Source organism: Diospyros lotus, chromosome 8 (genome assembly GCF_014633365.1).
Source record: "Diospyros lotus cultivar Yz01 chromosome 8, ASM1463336v1, whole genome shotgun sequence".
In the NCBI taxonomy this organism is placed as follows: domain Eukaryota; kingdom Viridiplantae; phylum Streptophyta; class Magnoliopsida; order Ericales; family Ebenaceae; genus Diospyros; species Diospyros lotus.
In genome coordinates, this window is record NC_068345.1 from 28,840,795 (window position 1) to 28,857,257 (window position 16,463).

Below are 16,463 nucleotides of genomic sequence, written 5' to 3' on the forward strand. Positions count from 1 at the left end.
TTGGCCATTTATTGGCAATGCTTTTTGAAAGTTGGGTAAGATATACATGGAGCAGTTGAAAGAGGTACTATTTTAATGCCATATTGTTGGGGGAGACACTATAGGAGGATGCCTACTGAGCGGTGATTCAGCAGTGAAACAACCCTGCCACAAGATACTGTTGAGTTGTAATTGCAGAGTTGCAGAGCCTTGTTTGTATCCTTGTTGCTTGAGTTATGTGTCATTTCTTTCAAGGTGGTGTTTCATGTGTCTTTAATATTGCTCATAATGCACATGAGGTTGTAGCTTTGGTTAAATGGCATATGAAGCAGCTGTAAAAGTCTTCAATGTGGATAGATTTTGCTTTTATGCTATTGACTTCATATTGTTTGCTTCACTAAGGCTATGTTTGGGAGTTTTTGAAGGGAAGGGAAGGAAGGGTTTATAAAAGAAAGGACAGGGAAGGGGGGGAAAGAGGGGGAGTTACCTTTCCCTTGTTTGGATGTTTATTGAGGAAAAGGAAGGGAACTCCATTCCCTGTGTTTGGGAGTTAAAAAAAATGAAATCAAAGGGAAAGGTTTTAGTGACAAAATGCAAGCATTCCTCACTTACCTCTGATTTGAGGGGTACGAGATTTTGGAGAAAGGAGGGGGATTGGGTCCCCTTCGATCCCCTTACCTGCTGATTTTTTTTTTTCTTTTATGTTTCTTCCAAACAAAGGAATTCTTTCCCCTTCCCTTCAATTCAAACATAGCCTCTTGATACCCTCCCTTTCCTCTCCATCCCTTCAATTTGAACATAGCCTAAGTTTTACATTCTTGTGCATCCTCCTTGAATGAAATACAAAAATTGTCGTCAAGGATCCATCACTTGTTACAATGTTTTTTGACTGAAAAAGCCTTGCCCAGCAGTGTATTTCTTGCAATGTTGGATATTGATCCTTCACTGTTACAACTTTAATTCCAAAGCATTATCCGTGCAGTATCTTTCTGCATTTTTTTTTTTTTTGATGCACCAAAATTCCAATCTTGAATGAAATTCAAAGATGCTGGGTATTCATTTATCACTTGTTAGAACTAAAATTCAAAAGTGTTAACCCAACAGTATATTTTCCTTTTTCTTTTTTTCATACAAAAAACAAAAGATTCTTTTGGTTGATGCACTGAAAGTTTACTCAAATTTATTTTCCAAACAGTATCCATATTAAGAAGTCTACTATCTAGTGACAGACTAAGTACTTTACTTTGATTTAATGCATTTTCATAATTTATACACTATTATTTTTTTTTTTCTTTAGCTCAAGAAAACCACATATAGGATCATAAATAAGAGGGAGGGAGGGATGGTTGTGTGGTAAAACTGTGACTTGAGTAGCTGAAGTCTATTGTTCCTTTACTAGAGTTCACCAACAAAATTTGTTACTCATTATTTTTTCATAAATGTTGCAGCTGTTTATATTATTTAATGCAGTTCAGATTTTATTCTTTTTATATTTCAGGATAGGTCATTACTTTGGTGTGAGGTCTGATGTGGATATCTAGTTGACTGGGTCTCTTTGACGTCCCAATCTCTAAATCTGTTAGTTAGAATTGTTGAAATTAAACTTTCTGCGCTGTAGTTATTATAAGAGTTCATTGCCAATTCATTGCCAAAATTTCCCAGCTGTTTGAAAGCCATTCAGTTTATAGCCTGTGCTTTTTGCAGTTTGTGGACAGTGGGTTGCTTTGTCATGGTCTTGTTTGAAAGCCATTCAGTTTATAGCCTGTGCTTTTTGTCAGTTTGTGGACAGTGGGTTGCTTTACATGTATATGATGGAGTTTTGCTGCCATGGTGCTCCTATATTTATGCCATCTTGCTTGTACTGTCTCACTTTTCCCTATATTTTGTACATCATCTAACAAGCTTGTACATATTTATTTTACAGTCTAGCAACCATTGCAAGGAAGAGACCCCTCCACTATAATTCCATTCTTTCTGCATTGCTTAACTTTGAACCAAACTTGGAGACAGCGAAATGTCATATGGCCAGTGTTCTTTATTCTCTAAGAACTGCTTTTCTGGGGTTCCTTAGGTGCACTTATCCTGCCGTATTGGAGGTAAATTTTTTGCTTTCATCGCATTCCCCAAATTAGAGTAGTCCTCTGCTCTAGTTATTTTTGGCTGGTTGTCTTTCAACATTTATCTTGATTCCGTTTACTTCTAAATGAAGTGAACTGGTGTTCAGTGTCCATTTGTGGGATTTTCTATTGCTTTATTCATGACGGTTAGCGAATAGACTTCTACTTAGTAGGTCAGTGAGATCCAGATTGAAGGAGGATCTTTTCTTTCATGCTTGGACTTAATCACCATTCCTCAATTCTTCCTGGGCTGCTGCCAAATTTGAATTGACTGGTGAATCTCCATGTTGTTCAATTTTATCAAATTTTCTAGCTTCTCATAATTAGACAAACTATTCTTGAGCATTCATTTGGAAAGTTCCTATGATGTTTTTCTCTTCAACATACCTATTTCATTCGACCCTCTTGCTCTCTTGCATGCTGAAAGTGGACTGTTTATTGGAAAAGCAATTCTATTATTTTTATTGTTAGTCTGAAGTTTACTTCTAGTTATCCTTTTAGTTTTGGTATTTATTTTTAAATAATACTATTTGTTTTACAACAACAATCACAAGCTTTATTCTCACTAGGTAGGTTGGCTACATAAATTCTAGCATTCCAACCATTTAAGGGTCTGCTACCAAGGTGTTTAATACAATCTTGTTTCATTCCAACCACTTGCCTCACATGTGGTCTTTTTGGTCTTCTTCTTACATGTTCGGTAGGGCAATACACACATTTGACAATATGTGATGGGCTCCCAACCTATCTAGATTGAAGAAAGGAATTTAAGATACTCCCATCATTAGTAGGACTCTGCCTACCTGGGCCTCTCATCTTTATGGACTTTAGTGTCTTGTTATGCCTGGAACTCTTGGCTGACAAAGTAATTTATTTTTCATGAATAGTCAAGAGGCAGATTACTTGGGGCATTACAAGGAATGAATGCTGGAGATGTAGCTGATCAAGTTATCCGTCAAGTTGATAAAATGAAGAAAAAGAGTGATCGGGCTTCACGTGATGCCCAGTTGATTAGGGTAATATCTTGCCTTATTTTTCATTCTTTTGCTGTATTGTCATTGCTTTGGCCCAATGAATTGCTGGTTTCACTTGCTAATTTTAATGTCTGCATGTCTGGATAATCAGGCATCAAGTCAGCTACCTGTTGCAGGTGATGCCATAAGAAAAAGGGCCTTGCCTCTGGAAAATGAAGAGCCAAACAGAGGTCTTGATATGGATGCCAAAAGAATTTGTCACGGTTCTAAGGTTTCTCTTCTGAATAGTGGTTTAACTCCCGCAGAACAAATGCTTGCCGTGATTGCTGCTTTAATCGCAGTAGGTAACAGAGGGGCTAAATCAATTGAAATATTAATCTCTGAAATCCAACCTGATCTGTTGGCTGAGATGGTCATAACTACTACTCAACACCTGCCTAAAGACTCTCCACCATTAGGGAGACTTTATGACCAGCCGGTAACTTGTCAAAGTGCAACAGGGTCGAACAAACGAAGGGAATCGAGACTGGCCGATCGGTCTCGCTGATGATCAAGACTTTGGGTTGGATTCTTGCGACATCTACTAAGTTGCAACGGCCAAACGAAGAAGAACCAAGACATGACGATTAGTCTCAGTGGTGATTAAGGGCAGCTTTCGACAGAAATTCAAGCAACTTTGGTCCGTCGTTGGAAGGCAAAGCAGAGAATCAGACACTGTTGGAAGTGCAAGACGAAGTAGCATCGACCACTAGATGGTGATTAGGTGAGAAGTAGGCGCGGGCTGGGGGCGATCGTGGGGTCACGGTGATCGCGAATTCAGAGGCAAGTTGTCCTTGGCTATTGACTTGGATCTGGATGATTTAGGAAGGTGGTTACTGAAGCAGAATTCTTGGCGATTCTTGGGTGATTCTCCTAGGCGGCTGTTGTGGGGTGATTTTTGGACAGAATTCCAGTGAATTTAGAAGCTGATAGTAGGTGAACTTGAAGGTCGAACTAACTTGATCGGGATTAGGAGGTATCAGTGTTGCCCAACGGATTAGGCTTACGGAACTTGAAAAGCAGTTGGGGGTGGATTTTTGAAGGCGAATCCTGGTGGGTGATTCTTGGATGTGAATTCTAGCGATCCCTTGCGGTAATTCCGATCCGGCTTCATCAAGGTTGATCATAACGGAGTAGAGATTTTAGGCGATTTTGGCGCATGCAAGAGTTCGATGATTTCAATTGGTCTCGGCTGTACGGTTCTTGGAAATTGCTCAAGGCGATAGACAAATTTCCAGGCGATAGACAGATTGCTGTTTCAGAGGTGAATTTGCAAGGATTTGAACTGAGAAGATGGATACAGGAATTGCAAATACTTGGGATAGTATTGACAGCAAATTGAATGGTTTATCGAGTATGTTTGATGAATTTTTTATTAAGTCTACCGAGAAGAATCAAGTTGGAGACAAGAGTTACAACGAAGAGTTCAACAAGTTGAAACATGAGGACTCGGTTATGGAGTATTTGGTCAAGTTTGAGAAATTGAAAGCACAGATGCTCCATTCCGATCCAATCTTGAATGAGTCTTATTTCGTATCAAGATTCACTAATGGTCTTAATAATATGTTGAGGCTTATGGTGATTATGTTCCGTCCTACTACGGTGGAACAAACGGCAGAGAAGGTGAGGCTGCAAGAATTGGCACTGGAAACCATTTGTAGAAAGCATGAGCTACCACTTAAAAGTTTTCTTAAGAGCAACCAGTAGAACAAAGGTATTTCTATAGCTACCCCTAGTTTACAGCAAGAAGTTGATGAATTTCCTACAATGGATCAGGAAATTCAGAAGTACAAGATAATCCTATTGAGGAGATCTCTTGAGATCTCTATGGAAGATGAGGAAGTAGAAGATGCTGTGAATTTGAGAAAGGATATGATCATAACAACTCTGGATTTAGAAGACTTTAAGTTTGTTTCTCTTGAAAAAAAAGGCACCCTTCCAATACCTAATGGCAATACAAAGTTAAATTTTGAGAATCTACTGAATAGAGACAAAGAGGAGGAGGAAAAAGGATAAAAATGTCAACGGGTGGAAAAAGATTTTGTTGACCTTTTAGGCACTACCAAGGAAATCAGAACAAATGATAGGGTTGGAGATTTCTTAGCCACTGAAAAGGTAGAGGAGTTGGTGCTGATTTTATTAGAGGAAAACGAAAGCAATACTTCAAAAGAGCTTGAAATTCCTGCTGAACAACGAAATGTTGTTTCCTCTCTCATTCATTAGATAAAACCAAGAAGGAGAAAGAAAAAGAGGCCAAGGCTGGTAAGAGAAAATAACAAGAAAAGGTGAAGAAGAATTCAGATTGTGAAGGCGAGAATTGGATGAAGAATTGGGTCAGCAGCTTCAAGGAGGCGGGAAATGTCATGACCCCAAGGGCATTAGTTGTAATTGTTCTTGTTTGTATTTTCCTTAGTGTGTAGTTACTTGAGTTGTTAGTTGGTTAGTTTGTTGATAACTGAATTGGGTGTAAACAACCTATAAAGAGGTTGTAGGTTAGAGAATAAAGGCTATCAATTGATTGAATAAAACATTCTGTCTCCCTCTGTACATCTAAAACCTTTCCTTCCCTTCTCCATTTCTCCTTCTTTCTGTTCTGTTTTCTCCCTCCAATTCTGTTCTTTCTTCTTCAATTTCCTATTCAATCCCTAGGAAACCCCATGGTCATGACAGTTCCCTCAGATGGTGCCTGAATTTCTTCATATTCCAGACCTACACAACATCTTCTTCATTAAGGTACTTGTTCTACTTGAAATCCTTATCCCATTTACACTTGTTTGAGCAATCATCGTTTATCTTCTATTCAGTCTGTTTTTGCTCCTGCACTTTATTCTATTTCCATCCCTAAAACACATGTCGAGGCTCTTTCTCGTCTTGCTTGGTCCCTCCCTGGATTTTTACTCTTAAAGTTGGTCCTAATGTCTTAAAAGCTTAATTAGTTTCCAAGGGTTATACACAGATCTTTGGTCTAGATTATAATGATACATTCTCTCCGGTCACTAAGATTGCTTCAGTTCTCTTGTTTCTTACTATGGTTGCTATTAAACATTGACCACTCTATTAACTTGATATTAAGAATGCCTTTCTTCATGGTGACTTTCATGAAGAAGTTTATATGTAGCAACCTCTAGGGTTTGTTGCTCATGGGGAGTCTCACTTTGTTTGTCGGCTCAAGAAGTCTTTGTATGGCTGAAACAATCTCCTCGGTGCTAGTTTGGTCACTTTAGCTCCGTAGTTCCTTCCTTTAGATTAAGTAGGAGTGAAGCTGATCATTCTGTTTTCCATCACCATGTTCTTAGTGGTGTCATCTATTTGGTGGTCTATGTGAATGATTTTTTTTTTTTTTTTGATCAAATATAAATATGTATAAAGATCAAAATGTACAGTATACACCGGGCATACCCGGGACAACAAAGGTAATAAAACTAAAGCCCCTAAAGAAGAGTTTCATACTAAATCAAAACATGGGGATACAAAGAAAACATAGCTTTGTATATAAAGGTTTTAATCCTATATGAAATACTCTCACTACAAGGCTTTACATTCTCAAAAACACTTCAATTTCTAGCACCCCAAATGTGGTAGACCGTGGTTGCCAAAGCCATCCTTTAACACGGCTCTGCCAAGAAGACCCTCTGGCTTGCCTCTGAATACACTTTAACGCCCTTGACAGTGTTGACATTGTGTGGGAAAGGCCTAGCCAAGCCCTGATCGAGCTCCAAATGTCTGAACTAACATGGCATTGAAAGAAAAGATGTCTCAAAGACTCTTCAGCTGTGCCTCACATAGGGCGTGACCGATCGATATTAAGAAACAAAAGCCTGTCCTTCGTGAGAATTTTTGACTTGGCACACAACCACAAAATGAAAGCCTGCTTGGGGATCAGGTTGGACTTCCACACCACTGAGAACCATTTGACTCTCTGCCCTTTAAGCCTAAAATAATCATACGCTGTCTTAAACCTGAAGGCCCCATTCTCAATCCAACCTGATATAATGGCCACAACGCCATCGGGGGATCCTCCATCCTGTAATAAAGAGTCCCTGATACACAACATTTTTTTGAATAAGGATGAATCATCCTCTCTACGCTCCCTTTCCCAAATGGATGTTGTCCCTAAGTACTGGTGGCCAATCCATTTAACCCATAGAGAATCCTTCTTGGAGTGAATGTTCCATAAGATCTTGGATAGCAACCCAGTGTTCCAGCTTCTGAGATCTCTAAGGCCAAGGCCTCCTTCAGACTTCGGCATACACACGGACCTCCAAGAAACTAATGGAAAATTAGAGTTCCATAAGAAAAGCCTACATAAACGAACAATGCTATCAATCACTGCACCAGGGACATTGACAATCACACCAGGGACATTGAGAATTGAAAGCCAATAACATTCAGTCTCTTGTAGAACAGCTTAGATGAGCTCAAATCTCCCAACATACGATAAAGAAGAAGCTGTCCATGAACTGATACAATCCGATATTTTATCAATAAGAGGCGCATAAAAGCTCACTCTAAGCTTCTGAGCCGCAACAGGAAGCCCCAAATACTGGAAGGGCATGCTGCCTCTCTGGAAACTCGTAATGTTGAGGATATCCTACAGAGCCTCCCCCTATAACCCTGCAGTAAAAACGTTAGACTTCCCCATATTTGCTGACAGACCCGAGACAACAACAAAATCTTTAAGGCAATCCATGAGCATTGAAACAGAGATGGGATCCCCCCTTGACAAGAGCATAATATCATCAGCAAAAATAAGGTGAGAAATACAAAGTTTGTTGCACTTGGGATGGAAATTAAAATCAGGCTGCCTGACAACATAATTCAAAGTTCTTGATAAGTATTCCATGCATAACACAAAAATAAAGGGAGATATTGGGTCTCCTTGCCTGATACCCCTTGCCCCCTTGAAAAAGTTGACCACAATTGAATATGAGGGGGATGAAATGTACTCCATGACCCAACCAACGAACCGAGAATGAAATCCAAGGCCCAATAAAATCTTCCTAATAAAACTCCAATTTACCGAACCATATGCCTTGCTTAAATCCACTTTAAGTAAGCATCTAGGAGAGAAGCATCTATGTGGATGATATTGCCATTATTGGCAATGATGATAGGGGATTTCTCAATTAAAGGTTCATCTCCATTCCCATTTTCAGACTGAAGGTCTGGGATGGCTGCTATATTTCTTGTATCTTAACATCCTCATATCTCTTATGTTTATATTTTGCACATGTCGGCCCAACTTTTAGATGTTGGGATAATCTATATCTTATATGCTGCCTGAAAAGAAAACATTCACATAAATGTTTGTCTGTTGTAGTGTGATGTTGATGATGTGGTTGTTATGTATGCCTTTTGGCTAAACAAAAAAGGTTGTCGTTTGTTTCCAATAACCATTTGTCAGAGTGTGCTTTTGATCTTGTTCGTTGTGATACTTGGGGACCATATCATATACCAACTTATGCTAGCCATAGATACTTCCTTACCTTGGTTGATGACTGCACAAGATTTACTTGGGTTTTTCTTATGAGGCATAACTCTAAGGCTAGAACTATTGTTCTTTGGGTTTTTCTCTTTAGTTGAGACTCAATTCAACACAGTGATTAAGAAGTTTAGGTCAGACAATGATCCTGAATTGTAGTTTACTGAATATTTTGCCTTTAAGGGTGTTATACACCAATTTTCGTGTGTTGAGAGGTCTAAACAAAACTCAATAGTTGAAAGAAAGCACCAGCACCTTCTAAATGTGGTTAGGGCACTGTTTTTTTAGTTAAGGGTTCCTATTAAGTTTTGGGGGGACTGCATCCTTACTGCTGCCTTCTTGATAAATAGAACTCATGCTCCTATTATACATTCCAAAACACCCTATCAATTGCTATATCAATCTCTTGTAGACTATTCTTCTTTCAGGGTCTTTGGTAGCCTTTGTTTTGCTTCTACATTGCCTTCCCACATAACCAAGTTTCATCCTAGAGCTACAGCTTGTATTTTCATTGGCTATCCTCCAAATGTCAAAGTCTACAAGCTGTATGATCTTAACACCAAGTCTATTTTCATATCTCGCGATGTGCAGTTTCATGAGCGCATATTTCCTTGTCATTCTATCACTACTTCCGATGAAGTAGTTGATCTATTTCCTAACTTGGTACTGCCTACACCCCTGAATGACTTGCCTACCACTTCTCACACCTTGGCTGAGGACAATTCTATTCTATCCCATCCTTGCCCGACTGCACCTGGTCCTATTTCCCCCATTCCTATTCGTCGGTCTTCTAGGGCCATTAAACCACCTACCTATCTTCAAGACTTTCACTGCAACCTGCTAGCTCACAAACCACTTCCTTCAACTAAATCCTCATATCCTTTACATCACTATGTTTCCTATTCCAATCTTTCCCCTACCCACAACTCTTTTCTTCTTAACGTCTCTGCCAATTTTGAACCACAGTATTATCATCAAGCAGTCCAATATGCCCACTGGAGGGATGCCCTGAATGCTGAATTGGATGCTGTGCATCTTAACAAAACTTGGTTTGTTACCACTCTGCCTTTTAACAAGCATGCCATTGTGCACCAATAGGTCGGGCCGCGATAAGCTGGGATTCGTATCAATAGGTCGTGGGTTCAACTCATTGCCTTTGCGCAATGAGACAAATTCTCCACCTGCAATTTACCTCCTCTGTCGAAATCGAGGGCACGAGCAGCAGGGGACTGCGGGCGGTAAATCCCAAGATCTTGCTTGCTCTTCTTGCGATGAATAAATGGGTTCTTATTCAGTTAGATGTTAATAATGCCTTCCTCAACGGAGATCTTTTTGAGGAAGTGTATATGGACTTACCTCTTGGTTATAAGCCTCTAGTTCTGGCTGCTTCTCAGGGGGAGAAATTGGTCTGTCGGTTGCATAAGTCTATATATGGTCTAAAGCAGGCCTCAAGGCAATGGTTCTCCAAGTTTTCTCATGCTCTTATTCAGTTTGGTTTCCAGCAATTCAAATCTGATTATTCCTTGTTCACCAAGGGTAATGGATCCTCATTTGTGGCTCTTTAGGTTTATGTGGATGATATAATCCTCACAGGTCCTAATATTACAGCTATAAATGCTCTCAAGTCTTTTCTACACAGTTAGTTCAAACTCAAGGACCTTGGCCGTTTGAGGTATTTTCTTGTCTTAGAGATTGCTCAATTAGAAAAGGGTATTTTTTTCTCTCAACGGTATTATACTTAACAGCTAGCAAGCCTGCCTCTTTGCCTATGGTTCCTAATCTCAAGTTCTTCTGAAGGAGATTTACTTTAGGATTCTTCTCTTTATCGAAAGCTAATTGGCCGGTTACTTTATTTCACAATCTCTCGACCAAACATTACTTTTGTAGTTCACAAACTCAGGCAGTTTGTATCTCATCCTAGGAAGCCTCACCTTGATGTTGTTTATCATCTCTTACAATATCTCAAGGCTACTACAGGTCAGGGGTTATTCTTTTCTGCCTCATCTTCTTTGCAGCTTCGTGCTTTCTTTGATGCTGATTGGGGTTCATGCTTAGACAATCGTCATTCTGTTACTGGGTATTGTGTTTTCCTTGGTGAGTCACTAGTATCCTGGCGATCTAAAAAGCAACATACAGTCTCTCATTCATCAACTCAAGCTGAGTATTGAGTTTTGGCTTCCACTGCCGGCATGATTACATGGATTAATCAACTTCTGCTGGACTTTCAGGTTCCCTCCTCCACTCCTGCTCTGCTTTTCTATGATAACCAAGTTGCTGTCCATATTGCCACCAATCTGGTGTTTCATGAACGTACCAAGTATATAGAAATTGATTGTCATTTTATTCGGGACAAGGTAGTTGTTGGTCATATCAAACTTCTTCCTATTCGGACACAACATCAATTGGCGGATGTGTTTACTAACGCTATACTGGCAGCCCAGTTGTTTCCTCTATTGTCCAAGATGGCCATTCTCAATCTTCTTGGTTCATCTTGAGGGGTTGTAACAGATTTATTGTGTTTTTCTTGTACAGTTACTTGCAATGTCAGATTGTTGATAGTGGCAGTTATGTAATTAAGTGTTTTAGTTGGACAGTTAGTTAGGAGCAGAGGCTTGTATTATTTAAGTTGGGAACAGCACTTTTGCAATAAGATTCTCTCGAAGTTTTTTTTCTCTCTCTGTTTCAATGAAGGCTTACTGCATAGCCAATTTCAGCCAGAATTTTCAAAATAAAATGTCCTTTCAAATTTAATTTGTTCAAAAATTGTTAAAAGAAAAAAATGTTAATCTTGATACTAGTGATTTTGGGGGTTTGTAGGAATCCTGTATTCAACATGCATTGCAATGTAAAAGTACAGGTCAAGGATTGCAATGTCTTGAGGATCTTGTTTTGCGATAGTCTGTTTATTATCATTTTGTGACAGTTATATTTGTTGCTTAAGCAGGTTGATTTTGTGATGGAAATACTTTCCAAGCTTGTGAATAAACAGGTATATTCACTGAAGCTGACAGTTCTTTTTTCCGATAGAAAAACTTTGACCTTAGGCTTTCTCAAATAGCTATTGTTTGGTTCTAGTTGACTGAGAAATTCAATTGACTCTTATAATATTTTTTGGAAGAAGATTTGGATGATGCCAAAGTTATGGGCTGGGTTCCTGAAATGTGTGTCTCAAACTCAGCCACACTCTTTTCGTGTATTATTACAGGTAATAATGCTCTGTTCTTGCTCTTGCATGCTTCACGTTTCTTGGTATTTTCAAATGTTGAAGATTCTCCTCCCCCCCCCCCCCCCCCCCCCCCAATCTTGTAGCTACCACCGCTACAGCTTGAAAGCGTTCTTCACAAGCATGAGAGCCTCAGAGGTCCACTTGCCGCCTATGCCAGCCAGCGACTTATAAGAACTTCACTACCTAGGTACACAGTTTTAATGTGCTTGGCCAATCATTCATTCTGTGTCAAAAGGAATTTGGCATTCTATGTTGTTCATCTTATTAGTGATTGTAAATCTATATTGAGATGCTTGCTTATGGCCATGGGAAGGCCATATCCATATCAGGCCTTCCTGATTATTTTGAGAAATGGGGAAGGGTAGCTGGGCATTGTATGCAGACTCATATGAATTTTAGAAAGTTTCGGAAATGAGTTTCTTTTCCTTTTTTTTTTTTTTTTGGGTTTTTGTGACAAATGAAACCTAGGCAATTGGATTTCATGTCCTGATTTGAGTCACTACAATCTATATATATATATATCATTCTTGTCCTGTTCCATGAAATGAAATCACAGGATTCACATGAGAATGTTACTTGTCCATTCATCCAGTAACCGGGCATTGAATCATTATCCTTGTTGTCTTTTTTATTGTAACGCCCCAAAAATATTCTGATATTTAGTGTAAGAGTATATGGTGAATTATGTAATATGTGAGATTGTTAAAGCTAAAATTATGTTATTAGGTTAATAATGTGGTATAAATGTTATTTTATATAAGTTATGTGGGTTTAATTGTGGAGGCAGAGACTAGTGAGCGTGAGTGGCGGCCAAGTTTCTTCTCCCATCTTCTGAAAGCTTCCAAGCACGTGAGATTTTAGCTTTTGGAATCATTCTATATGAATTATTTGCACCAAAGAGCCCATATATAGGTATTTATCTAAGAAAGAGATGAGAAAGGGGTGACATTCTCAGCCATCACCAAATGAAGGAAACAGAGAGGTTTTTTTTTGTTTTTGATTCTTTGTCTCTTTAAGAGTTAGCAAGCAAGGGGGGGCTGGAAAAGCAAGATTAGGTGTTTATCAACAAGCTAGAAGCAACAAAAGGCAAGCATCCTCATCCATATAGCCATATTTGTTCCAATTATTCATATGTTTATATAGGTATATCATTTTGTTTCAAAAGTTTTGTTTGATCTCATTTTCTGGTTAAACTTTGTTGTAATTGGTCCAAGGGGTCTTGTTTAGCTCTATTCCATTGGAGATGATGTTATTTTTGATATGATTTCAGAGTTGGCGATGTTTTAAACTCGGTTTCGCCGAAGAAGATGATGAACAGTAAAATTACAACACTCTGTTTTCGATTTGCAGCTTGATTTTGACCCTGTTAAAGTCCGAATCTCTCAAAACTTAAAACATGAAAGTTGTAGATATTCCTCTTGTCTTTTTATAGCAACTTGAATCAGCTAAATTGGAGTTCATATGAGTAAGTTATGCCCAAAATACAGAGAGATGTCAAAACTATATAACTTCTGTTTTTTGTAAATAATGTCCCATGGCCGAATTTGCTTCATGAAAATCTCCATGTTCAACTATGCATTACACATATGATTTATATAAATGCAAGAGAATTATATGGGGTATTTTATGGAGCATTTTACATGATTAGAGCTTGCTATCTTATTTAAGTATGATTAAATGCATGGTTAAAGTCTAATATTGACTATACATTCATGGGTTCATGATGAGGTGTGCAAGCATGGGTTTATTCATGAATTATTATTATCAAGATTAGCGTGTCTATATTTTTGCGCTGAGTGAGTAAAGCATGCTGTGGATTATTCCGTTGGGGCATATACACAGGCTATTAGGGGCTAGGCTTATGTGGTATGTGAATCCCACAGTTCAAATCAGTGCGGGGCTTATTGGCTTTGGAGATTATTTATGTATTACATGCATCTTGATTATGTATTCATTATATAAACATGAGTTATGTTTCAGTTGTATATGCATGCATATATTTGCTGGCTATCATCATCATCATCGTCACTGGAACTACTGGAAATAGGAATCACCAGGGAGTTAAAATGTGGAGTGAAACTGAAGGAAGTTGCGATCGTGCCCAATACCAAATGCCCAATAAATACCTACCTACCTACCTATTGAATGATATCGTACCGATGGTTGGACACACAGTCTGGTACAGTATTGGCAAGTATGTAACCGAGAGAGAGAGAGAGTGAGGATTTAGGGTTATGTTATATGTAGCATTGGGTGAAGAAGCAAGTTTTGTGGTTTGGAATTGAAGGGAAGATAGCTCATGATTTAGGACCTGACGACCGACCGACCAACCCATGAATTGCAGGTAAACGAAGATTCTCTCTCCTTGGCCTTAATTTTTGTTTTTTTTTTTTATTCTTATTATCCCATTTCAAAGTCATTCCGGGTGCCCGCCGCCGATGCGGAAATGAGGGCGGCCGTGCGGGCTGCTGACCCGACCCGAATAAATGGACCGGTGCCCCATTCTCGTTTGCTTTTATTGGACTGGGTCCATTCTAGTTTCAGAAATTTCAGAAAGATCCTTATAGTTTTGGAAAATACTGAAAGACCCTCAGGTTTTGGATAATAACCGAACGGCCGTAAAACTTTTTGAAATTACACAAAAGCACATAAATTTTAGAAAATCACAGTAAATCCCTGATTTTAAAATTACAGAAATGCCCCCCTCCCTCAGTTTTAGGAAATGACAAAAATACCCTCTAGTAAGAAATTCAGGGAAGCCCCATTTGGTTACGTATGAGTTAGAAATTTAAGACAAATTACAAGTTATTATGATTCTCAAGTTAGGGTTTTCTTGGAGAATATACTTTTGGGCAGTTATGCGCAATCCAGGTGAATGGTTATTATGTAATGCATATGCCTGAAAAGACAATTCCCATGCATGTTTATGAAATGTTTTATATTCTGAAATTCTATTTGAAGTATATTACCATGATGATTATGCAAATAAATTGAGAATATTGGACTGGAAAGTAGTGACAGACATGAAAGAATTAATATATGGTGCTAGCATATATGCTTGGGTGATATTTATGGGACCATTGCTCGAAGACTATGGGATACTCTGGCAACTAGAATTCAATCACGTATGTGGGTGGAGAAAATTCTAGTTTCTCAACAGGAAGCGAATAGATGGGGTACACTCCGGTTGCTCCACTGAGTGCTTGGGAGTGAGATAAAAACCCAAGCATTATCCATTGTCCCCTTCTACATGGTTGGATTCACAGAAAACGCCCATTAAGATGATTTTATTATTGTTAATTGAATGATTATTGTGATTAACGGGTACCCTTGGATACTCGTGTTCTATACACTGAAATGTTTATATGCCACTTCACATCTGTTACACCATATGGGATGGTTTCTGTACTGTTGAATGATTATTGTTGTTGCATTGGGAATACTTGAAATTGAAACTGATTTTACTGTCTTGTGTAGAAAACGTTGTATTTTGGTTAGTATATCTGCACGGTAACATTGACGCACCCCTCTTCCTATCATTTTCCAGGTGATCTGATCTGATGAGGAGGAAGATATTAGAGTGCTGGAATCGAACAGTAGGACAAGATGATCGATGTAATAGGTTTTTTTGGGTTTTTGGTTTCATTTCTTATCGTTCTGTTTAGTTGCTTGTGAATTTGTAGACTTGGGTGGTTTTAAGTTTTATATAATGATATCAGATCTTGGTTTCTCCAATGAATTTGAGGATAATTGAACTTGGAGGCTTGGTGTACGTTGGGCTTCAGCTTGGTGTTTACACAGCCTGTTGTACTGTGCCCCCAAAGGAGGGGGCCATGACACATCACTCAAATCTTCAAACGCCAACTGATCACTCATCACAAGGAGGTGGATAAGTTAGTTAAGCTGGGTCCTTAGAGCTCCCATAAATCATCCTTCAAGGGTTAATTAATTAGCATCATCATTTCAAACCCATATGGTCATGAAACCTTAACTATCATCATCCTTAACATCACATCATCAAATTATACAATCTCCCCGCTTCATCATCAAGTCTGTTTATACGCTTGAGTTTATCACATATCCACTTCTCATGCTATATGGGTTCATTACCTGCACTTTACACACATGAGCAAATATAGCATTTTCCCACAATAATGTTTCTATCTTGTTCATATTACGACAAATCAAAAACACAGTGTGCTGTTCATATTAAGAAGATCTTCATTAAATTTTAATAGTTTTGTGAAGAAAAATGAATAGTATAGTCTATGATATAGCTCATGAAGTACTTATAGCATGGTCCCGGTGATTGTTGTATACGTTCCCTCCAAACCTAATTTGCCAACGTTCTTTGTTGTCATCTACTATCTCACTCACTTTATTTTTCGTCCTTTCTGGTCTGACACCACCACCATTTTCTCACTGACCACTTTGATTCATTCTTGCCATGTCTCTCTCGTTGTCGTCCATGGTCTTTGTATTGTCGTCCTTCTTCCCCCACCTTTTTAATCCATTCGTCATCTCAGTTTCCATAACAAACCTTGGCTTCAAAACCTTCATCCGCTCTATCCTTCGTTCACCCCCAGTCTTAATCAAAATCAACAGTTGCCACTTATCGCTTAGTTTTCCTTCCCAACAATTACCCC

At 38.8% G+C, this 16,463-nt stretch overlaps 1 protein-coding gene across 2 annotated transcripts in view; it reads left to right on the forward strand.

Annotated features, from left to right (window-relative positions):
- The window catches only part of LOC127807704 (uncharacterized), a 76,030-nt gene extending 60,381 nt beyond the window's left edge, over positions 1 to 15,649 (forward strand). Inside the window, exons 6-11 of one of the 2 annotated variants that reach the window (XM_052345744.1) lie at positions 1,904 to 2,075; positions 2,984 to 3,112; positions 11,536 to 11,580; positions 11,713 to 11,796; positions 11,901 to 12,004; positions 15,365 to 15,649. In XM_052345744.1, coding sequence (XP_052201704.1) covers positions 1,904 to 2,075; positions 2,984 to 3,112; positions 11,536 to 11,580; positions 11,713 to 11,796; positions 11,901 to 12,004; positions 15,365 to 15,368 — 538 coding nt within the window. In that variant the 3' untranslated portion in view covers positions 15,369 to 15,649. Of the gene's footprint in view, positions 1 to 1,903; positions 2,076 to 2,983; positions 3,113 to 3,221; positions 5,660 to 11,535; positions 11,581 to 11,712; positions 11,797 to 11,900; positions 12,005 to 15,364 lie in introns of those variants that run through there. The other variant, XM_052345743.1, reaches the window with a different exon arrangement.
- The last annotated feature ends 814 nt before the right edge of the window (positions 15,650 to 16,463 follow it).